This window comes from Plasmodium cynomolgi, chromosome 11 (assembly GCF_000321355.1).
Source record: "Plasmodium cynomolgi strain B DNA, chromosome 11, whole genome shotgun sequence".
NCBI lineage: Eukaryota > Apicomplexa > Aconoidasida > Haemosporida > Plasmodiidae > Plasmodium > Plasmodium cynomolgi.
This window is the reverse complement of record NC_020404.1, coordinates 207,176-216,777: the sequence shown is the minus strand read 5'-3', so window position 1 is coordinate 216,777 and position 9,602 is coordinate 207,176. Positions and strand designations below refer to the sequence as shown.

At 41.0% G+C, this 9,602-nt stretch overlaps 3 protein-coding genes across 3 annotated transcripts; 2 read left to right on the top strand and 1 right to left on the bottom strand.

The window, feature by feature from the left end:
• Positions 1–3,032: 3,032 nt before the first annotated feature.
• On the top strand, positions 3,033–4,637 carry PCYB_111480 (hypothetical protein; the record flags this gene model as incomplete). The annotated part of the gene is made up of 3 exons (XM_004223026.1): positions 3,033–3,062; positions 3,313–3,951; positions 4,134–4,637. The coding sequence occupies 3 exons, from the start codon at positions 3,033–3,035 to the stop codon at positions 4,635–4,637; spliced, it is 1,173 nt and encodes a 390-aa protein (XP_004223074.1).
• Positions 4,638–6,214: 1,577 nt separating this feature from the next.
• PCYB_111470 (ubiquitin/ribosomal putative) lies at positions 6,215–7,066 on the bottom strand (the record flags this gene model as incomplete). Its single annotated transcript, XM_004223025.1, has 2 exons — positions 6,215–6,394; positions 6,860–7,066. 2 exons carry the CDS (start codon positions 7,064–7,066, stop codon positions 6,215–6,217), a joined length of 387 nt encoding a protein of 128 aa, XP_004223073.1.
• Positions 7,067–8,869: 1,803 nt separating this feature from the next.
• Positions 8,870–9,139, top strand: PCYB_111460 (hypothetical protein; the record flags this gene model as incomplete). The annotated part of the gene is made up of 1 exon (XM_004223024.1): positions 8,870–9,139. One exon carries the CDS (start codon positions 8,870–8,872, stop codon positions 9,137–9,139), a length of 270 nt encoding a protein of 89 aa, XP_004223072.1.
• Between the last annotated feature and the right edge of the window lie 463 nt (positions 9,140–9,602).

Sequence of the window (9,602 nt, the reverse complement as noted above, 5' to 3'; positions counted from 1 at the left end):
GAGTCATGCAGGTTTTCATCACTTCAGTTGCAATTTTTTAAATTAGGAATATGCAAAAAAAAAAATAAAAAAAAAACTAAACGAATAAAATGCAAGTGACGAACCGTGTACAACTAAACAAAGGAGCGACGAACGGCGAATAAAAAAATGTGAGCGGTGCTGCGCCGTGAAAAATTGAATCGGTGGTCCTTTTAACCGCGGCGCGGGTGTTACATTACTACAAGTATGGTAGGTAAATCAAATAATATAATAACTATATATGCATATGTAGGTATGTATATATATACTGTTAATATCTGCGCGTAATTTTATCCTACGAGTTGAATCATCCGGTGAGCCTTTCGCGAGCTTCTTTAATTAGGCCATTTTTCTCGTCGCGCACGTTCTTATATATATGTGATGGTGAAATCCCGACGTGCTAGAAGCTTTGGGGATCATCCGATCATCCATGCCAATTCCTTTTAACAGCTGGGCTAACATAGGATGCAGTAGAAAAAAAGTCCGCACGCTCATACGGACATACACAGAGGGGGCGGGCATGCATAAGTAGATAGTTACATCTCTGTGCGCATTTCAGTCTTTGTTAATCCACGTGCTTCTACGCAGTTTGGAAAAGCTCAATGTAGAGACAGTTAAGCTGATCGTTACTTGTATATAGCATGATAATGCGTGGACCTGGGGGCTCAGCTCATCACGAGTGAGTGTTTCGCGCCCAGTGCAGAGGTCGTACAGGTGGAACGTTCGCGCGCGCCAAAAGAAAGACGTCAAAAATGTTGCTTATAATAGCCACGCAGGGGGTATATATATATGTATGTATATATGCATGTATATGAGCGCACGTGTACAAATATACGTGTGCCTCCCTTGTTCAGCTAAGGTGGGTTTGCATTCTTCTGGAATGCCATGGGCGGAGGCCAGGGCTATCCAGAGTGTCACTTATCCGCCAAATTGGCAGTTCCCCATGTCCATAAATGCTCAGCTTTTTATTTTGCGTAAGCGAACATGCATGAATAGCGGAAAAACTTTTCGCGGTTGGGTGGGGAAAAAAGGAGGGCTCACGCTGGTATAAATGAAAACGGAAAAAAACGGGAAAAAACGGAAAAAAACGGAAAAAAATGAAAAAAAATGAAAAAAAATGAAAAAAATGAAAAAAAAAGAGATGTACAAAGACAAGCTGGGTGTATAAAAGCGGCGTTGACGTAAAAAAAAAACCAAATAAAAACAACCCGAATGGAGGGGCAACCGAATGAAGTATCAATTGCGCAAAAAACGAACCCGTGAAAAAATCAACCCAAGCGAGGCTGCTCAGCCAAATGATCTACGCGCATGTGGTGCTCTGCTCATGAACTTTCAATTCGTAAAAAAAAAAAAAATTCAGAGGGGGGAAAATAAAAACAACTGTGTCTACATATATGGACATATAAATCGCATATGTGGTTACACGGAGAAAGGCGCATATACCTTTTGGTTTACTCCTTCGTGTTAATCCTCGTAACACATGCAGGAGCAAAATGACCCTCACAACGAAGTTAATACCCATATGAGATTAACCCGTAATTTACGATTGTTTGCGGGCCAACTGGGTAAATGTGTAGGGTAAAACAAACTCTGGGGATGTTCATTTTGTTTTAATTTATTTTGCTTCTTTATAAAAGAGTTATTTTGTTTTATTGTCAAAGGGAGTAACGAGTAAATCTTTTTTTTTTTTTTTTGTTCCCGCTATACTCGCCCTCCTCCGGCGAGCAGCCAAATGTGTAAAGGTGAATGCTCATAATATATTTATACATACACTTATTCGCTCCTCTGTTCAGCTGTTTTTTTTTTTTTTTTTTTCCTTTTCTCCACGTTCGCGCTGAATTCACATAGAAAAGGAACAAATCGTTACTCCTTTGTCAGCGCGGAGGGAATTCCCCACCAATATGTAACTTCAACGAGTTGGATAAAAAGTTGATGACCTGACCACCCAGCGGAAAATGCAACACGACTTGCATTTTCCGCTGGGGAAATAATTCTTCGCGTTGTCACCCGAGAGGAACTTTTGCCTTCGTGGCGGTAAATTTTGATTCAGTGCAGTTTAATTGGTACACATGAAAAGGAAAAAAAAAAAAAAAGTAATAAAATAAAAAAAGATGAAATGAAAGAAGTAGAAATGAAAGAAGTAGAAATGAAAGAAGTAGAAACGAAAGAAGCAGAAATTGAAGGGAGGAGACGCCGCCTCAACGTAGGAGTGTTGAAAGGAGCGCGCAATAATTTTACAAAAAGTTGAATGAAAAGAAAATTACATATTTTTATGTGTTCCATTTCGTGGCAAAATTTCGCATGTACGCATACGTAAACGTGCCACCTAAATAGTGTACGCAGAAGGGTATGTAAAATTAAGCGACGACGCAGAGATATTATGAAAAAAAAAATAAATAAAATAAAATAACGCGCGTAGAAGGCCGAGCCGCGCTTTTTGTTGCTCCTTACACTTCTGTATAGTGTTCACCGTGCGCACTATATAGTTATTTGTAGTCTCTCCTTTTTTCTTTTTTTAATAAACTATTTGTGCCATTTTTTCACGTTATTTTTTTTCGCGCGGCGCAGATAGTTGGGAACTGCATTCTTTTGGTTTTTTCGTTCCCATTGGTTCCTTTTTTTTCCGTTCATTCGAATTCGCTTCTGCTCGCTTCTCATCGCTTCTCCTCGCTGCTGTTCGCTTCTCCTCGCTTCAGTTCCTTTGATTCTCAAAACTGGAAGCGAAAGTATAATGACCTTTGCACGAAACGGGGGTCATAACTCCTTTTTTGAGAAAGTGTTAGCGGAAAAGGAAGAGGGAGAGGAAGAAAAAGGAGAAGAAGAGGGAGAAGAGGAAGAAGACGAAAAAGAAGACGAAGAAGAAGACGAAGAAGAAGAGGAAGAAGAAGAAGAGGGAGAGGAAGAAAACGGACCCAGCGAATACCCAGCACCAATCATATATGATGTAGTTTTTTTTTTTTTCCTTCCCTTGTTTGAAGTTACTTCTCGAAGTTTGAGCCCCCCCATCGATAACAATGAATAACATGAAAGCTTTCGTCGAAAAGGTAAAAAAATGAAATAACTGAAAAGTGGAGAAAAGGAGCTTTCACCTTGTCTCGGGTGCTGGCATAATGTGGGAGTGGAAAATGTAGGATGAACTTACATTAGTGTGTAGGACAGGGGATCCCCTCTCCCGTCCATTTGTGCATGTGTTCAAATTGGTACCCCCGTAGATTTATACGCGCCATCCCGTAGTTCACCCTCCCCCCCCTGAGATGCCAACCGTATGATCTCCTTCCCCCCCCCTGTTCGCAGTTCCGAAAGTCAAGTGATAACTTAAAAAAGGATGACGAGCTCTACCTAGAAAGAAAACAACTTAACTCACTTCATAATTACTTTTCCCACTCACTGCTATACTTGGAGAGATTAGAGAGTGTTATAAAGAACATAAATATCATGATAAGTGATTTGAATAGGAGTCTAATGTCTTTCTTTGAAAATGACGTGAATTTAGAAACAATAAAACATGTATCTTACATACTGAACACTTTTAATGATGTGAGGGAGCAGATAACTAGTCATATTGCAAATTCGAAAGTGGCTGCAAATAACATCCTTGAAAATATTAAGACGTTACAGAATTTGTGCTCGAGGAAGAAAAATTTAGGAGCATCCATAGAACACTATGAAAAGAAAATTAGAAAATTACAACTCGTTACCACTTCGAATCAGAAGCATTTGGATAAAGTGATTAGAAATGAAGCCAAGTTGAACATGGTAAAAAATGATTACTTAAAATATCATGACGCTATTAAGAAAGGGTTTGAAGTTATTTTGGAAAATAAAACGAACAAGGTTTTATTTGATGCTCGGAAGGACTTGGAGATTTTGTTGTGTTACTTCTCCCTCATGAATTCGGTTTCCCTCAAGTTGAAGGACCCCCTGAAGGAGCTGGTACGCAGAGGGAGAAAAAAAAAAAGAAAAAGAGAAGGAGCAGGAGAAGGAGAAGGAAGCGTCCGTTACACCTTTATTTTGGCGCCCTGTTCCCCTTCCTTGCTCATACCTTGGTGTGCATTTGCATGTGTTCGAACATCCCATTGTACGTATTCCTTGACCACGCCCCACCCCCTTGGCAGAAATTCAAATGCCCGGACGCGAAGAAGCCCAAAATGCCAATCGATTACAATTTCTTCCTGGAGGAGGAAGACGACATGAATTTCTTCAAAGAAAAGAAGAAAGGGTACAGCCACACCGCCAGCATGCAGAATGTACACAATGTGCTGAGTGTGCGCAGTATGCAGAATATGCATAGTGCGCAGAGTATGCATAATGTGCATAGTATGCATAATGCGCAGAGTATGCAAATGAGCAGTGGGAAAAGTAGAGACTATAACTACAGTAGCAACAGCAGTGTCAGTATCAACCCCTTCGGTCGCAACCCCCTGGCGAGTTTAGAAAACAAAATGTGCAAGAAGCCAGTAAACCATGCTGCGCTAGCCGAACCTGATGTTAAAAAAGAATCCACTTTTTTCAACATTAAAAGTCTTCTAGGCGTTGCTGAAAAGTCGGCGTCATCCTCAGCGCCCCCGAAGGCAAAGAGCTTTTCCTCCCCGAACATCGCCCCGGCCTTTCCGCAGTAGCGCAGCGCGTAGAAGGAGCACGCACGTGGGTAAGTACGTATGTGCGTGTAAAGGAGCGCCTATAAAAGAGCGCGTATAAAAGAGCGCGTTTATGTCTACGCAGGACGCGTCAAAGAGAAATTTTGATTAATGAGGAGGTGCAAGCGCGTGGTTAGCTGCCCATAGGAGCGGGAAGACATGTATATAAGAATATACCCCTATAGTGTAACCACCCCCTCCTGCGTTACTCACATTCGCGTCGCACCTTTGCAGCTGGCTCCTTTGGCTTCGTAGACACATATGTGCTTGCCATAACGCGTGCGCGTAAAAGGAAAGTCTCATTTGTTTTAGTTTACGCGTGGGTATATATATGCACCCGTATGTATGCGTTCTTTTGCTAGCTTTTGCGTGCTTGTGAGCATGCCGTATGCAGACTCGGTCTGCCGCAACGCTCAAGCATGCCCATATCAGCAGTTTGGCCTTTTTATAATATGGATGAGTTTTACCCTACATAGAGAGGGTCTAATTATTCGTAAAAAAAAAAGGAAAGCCATAACGTTGATGGGGCTATTCATCTGTTAATCTTTCGACACGCTTGTGTAGTAGTGGCACAGATGCGCTCGCGTGTGTGAGAGCGTAGTTCTGTGTAAATTTGATTTCTTTATTCTTCCTCTTTTCACCATTTTCATCCCCTTTTTTTTTTTCGCGTCTTCCTCCATTCGTATATGGGCAAAAGGCTTTTTTCCCCCTTTTTTTTAATTGCACAATAGGGGGCCTTTTTGCCGCGTCTTGCACGCTCACTTACATTTGAAAGCGCACACATGTGGACCTTCGAAGTCGTATGTATATGTGCTTATGTGTATTTACGGAGAGGGGAATATACCTACGTACATATTTCCCATGCCCGCTTCACCTCTCTTTCTGTTTTAATTATTATCCGTAGGATGGCAACATCAACAGTAGTAGCAGCAATAGCAGCGATCGCAACGATGGCAGCGGTCGCAGTGATCACGGCTGTTATTACCATCGCGCAATTTGCGCCTTCTCCACTCGGCAGCTGATCCTTTTTTTTTTTCGTCCCACCCCCACACATATATGATTTATACTTTTGCAAAGAACCTTCACATCATAGAATTTTTTTTTAAAGTTTTTATTCCGTCCTTGTTTTTCACTACTTTAACGAGTTGGTGGAAGTTTCCCGCACAACACATGGCTGTGTGGATAATTTTTGCAAAGGGGTGCAAGAAATGCGCACACAAAACGTTGAGATGCGCATGGCTATTCGCGCGAAGGTGCATATACGCAGGGGTGCGTTTGGAAGGTCATTCAAAGACGTGGTTTAAAGAAGCATGTTTGGGAAGTACACACGGGGGCATTCCCCCGTATAGCACGCATGCATACATATGTGCAAAAAAAAAATATAAAATAAAAATAATGTAAAATAAAATAAAACAAAATAATGAAACAGCATAATTAGATCCAGGAGAATGGGCTGGGCGCGAACATGATTCTTCAAACTCCCCTTTGCAATCCATCTACAACCTCAGTGCACCCCATGATCTGCAACATGCACTCCGGTGCCCGCCGAGCTGAGGCGCTCACTTGAGCTTCTTCTTTGGTCTCAACTGATTTGTCCTTCCGCACTTTTTGTTCCTGCAGTTGGTGGCTCTTGGGTGTAATCGAGCATAGCATTTTCTGCAAATCAATTTCTGGCAATTGTACTTTTGTGCCAATTGGGCAAGGGATGGTTCGATGGCTCCTCCTCTTAATCGTAACACCTGGGAGTGGGGGGGAAGAAAAGGGGAAAGGGTGTCAACAGGAGCTCACACTGTTTTTTTGGTGGCGAAGCGAGCTCAGGGTTTAGGGTTCCCAAGAAGTATGCAAGGCTTAAAGCAGCAGATGTGGGGCGATGAAAGTAGAGAGGCATATATGTACACATTATATACATCTCTGTAGCATCGTTTGTATGTCCCCATGAAAAAATGCACGTTCCACTGCAGAGCATTTTGTGCACTTTAAATGATTGCTTGTCACGTGCATGGGGAAAAAGAACACGATAAATGTGGCCGTGGAGTTAAAATCGCTCAGCCCACTTCCCAAACAAACTGAATTTGTTTCACATGTATGTGTTTGCAAATATTTATACATACGTATACGTAATTTATGCGTAATTTATGCGTAATTTATACGCAATTTATACGCAATTTATATGTAATTTTTATGGGGGCAAATGTTTATGTTACCAAGTGCAAGGTGGACTCCTTCTGGATGTTGTAGTCAGCCACAAACCTGACATCCTCCAACTGCTTTCCTGAATATATTAGCCTCTGCTGGTCAGGTGGAATTCCTTCCTTATCTTCAATTTTTGATTTAACATTCCTAATCGTTTCGGATGGCTCCACATCCAGGGTGATGGTTTTTCCGGTTAATGTTTTTACGAATACTTGCATTTTGGTAAAAAGGGGGGATAGGGGACTGATACGACAGGGAACTCGCGCGGATGGAAGTAATCGTTTTTCGTTTTTTTTTTCGTTCTTTCGTTTTCTTGTTTCCCACAATATTAAAGGGGATTCCTATTTACATAAAATTGGGCGAACGTTTATTTTGCGAGTTAAAAATTGGATAATTTTTTTTCAATAAAAAAAAAAAAATTCCCATATACGTTGTAATTATATATATAATGATGTACTTAATATTTACGCAACAAAAATGTTCACTCCGCAGAGAGGGGGGGCCTTTTTTTTTCTTTTCCTTCTGCTTAAGCGTTCGCGCGCTGAAGTGCCTGAAAATTGTTAAACGTGAGCTGCTGATTATTTTTCACAAAAAAAATCCTACCCTGCGTAATGCTATATAATTAAATAAATGGTATTACATATTCTTTTGTTCATAATTTTGTATATGCACTAGTTGGTTATAGATGGGTCATTGAAGCCACCTCTTCTCGCTCGTGACAAAAAAAAAAAAAACATTAAATTAAAGCGTTATTCTTCCGTTCGCATGGCCATATGCGGCATATATAAAAAGTATAAAACATGTTGCTTATATACGCGCATCTTTTTTTCAAGAATTTAAGTAAACTTTCGTCACCCCGCGCATGGGAACCGACGCAATTTAGAAGTGCGCATAACTTTGGGGGCATAAAAAAAATAAAAAGGGGGGGGGGCCACAGAGGAGGCGCAGTACCAACGAGAGTGTATACCTCATAAAATACGCTCAATGCGCAATACATATTTTTACTATGGCAATAAATGCATACCATTTTTTTGAGCAATTTTGAGTCCTCCGGGTTGGGGATAACAGCATATGTACTTACAAATAGGTTCCTTTTCGCGACTTTCATTTTTAGCGCCTTTTGGTTAACTTGGCAGCAACTTGGAAGGTTTTTTTTTTTCTCATGAAAAGCTTTGTCGAATTGATCATGTAGTTACCCTATTGTGGCTCCTCCCCATCTTTTTAAAAATTTATCAGTGTATGGGAATTCCCTCGTAGTGTCGACTCGGCCGAGCAATTTTTATACATTTTAAGCCTCCACTTTGCTGCTCAAGGCTTTATTTTTAGATAATTGGCCTGAAGTCCGTGTGAGAGAAGGCCCTGCGAAGGATAAACAGGTATTTAGAAAAAGTCCCATGTGAGATCAGCCATTTGGGGGGGCAATAATAGTTAAAAAAGAAAAAAAACGTAGTAAAAGCAACAGACAGGGCTAAATAAAACAAGCGAATTTGTCTACATGTTATACCGTACATATGCTACCGTTGAACGTTGTCCCAATTTTATTAACGCTCCGTGTAGGATATGCTATCCCTGTTTGGTGAGCAATTTCGATGAGCCTTTTTTTTCCAAGCTGATGGCACCATTGCGAACGTAGGTGAAATGCCACTTACAGCGCACATTGCGTAGTCTGCCAAACCATAACGCTCATTTCTGCTCACGCGTATGTACATATATTTATAATCACGAACGTTCGCACGGAGGGAAGAGATCATAATTGAGGAATGGACGAATGACGCAGCAGGTTTTTGTATTAATCTTAACATAGCTACCATTGTGAGAGAGAAGGGCTTCCTGTCTGTCTCTTTAGCCACCGAGTCATATTTCTGGTCTGCGGAAGGAGGGACATAATTCTGCGCTGAGGCTTCGCGGGGGGTGAGGCAAAACGGTAATATAGGCTGGAAACACATATATGTATATGTGTATACATATGCCTATACAGCCACGCCGCTATATAAGCCTGCCCGTGAAACAGAAGTAACAAAATGAACACTTCGAGCGACGCCGAAAATGGTGGCAGCGGTGACCCAAGTAAGGAAGAGTGCGAAAGGCTAATCAAATCAACCACATTCATCAATGGCGCAAAGACCTTTGAGTGCTCCTCCGGCATGGCATCAGTCGATGGCATTCAGAACAGCAGCGATGGCGTTGAAATATTTCTGAGCCATAACAAATTGTCAGACCATGTCAAAAGTATTATGGGTCAAGTGAATGATTACTTCACCAAAAAGATAAAGGAGGAAAAGTCCAAATGAAGACAGTCCCCGCCCCTGCGTTTATGTAAACATTTATGAGCATTTTTTGGTCCACGTTTAAGTGAATTTTTTCGTTTACGCTTATATTATTTTTTCTGTTCATGTTTATGCTTATTTTTTGGTTTCTCATTTTAATCCCCTTTTATGGCGCATTTTTCCCCTTTTTCTTCCTCCTCGCGTCCAAATCAGTAAAATTGACATTGCTAGCTGTCATGCAGAACGACTGCCAGCACGCTGTTTTTTTTTTTTTTTTTCCCCATTTTACAACACACGAGTGGCATTTTTTAAAAATATTTTTACCATGTGTGTTATTAATGGAAAAGGAATTGTTTTTCCTTTCGCTGTGCCATGCTTAAAATTGGCCAAGCTATCAAAAAATTCGTAATTTTTTGTAAAAACGTTGAAATGCATCCTTTTTTTCGCTAAATTGGGCTCGGGAATTTGCTTTTCGTTTTTTCCCAAG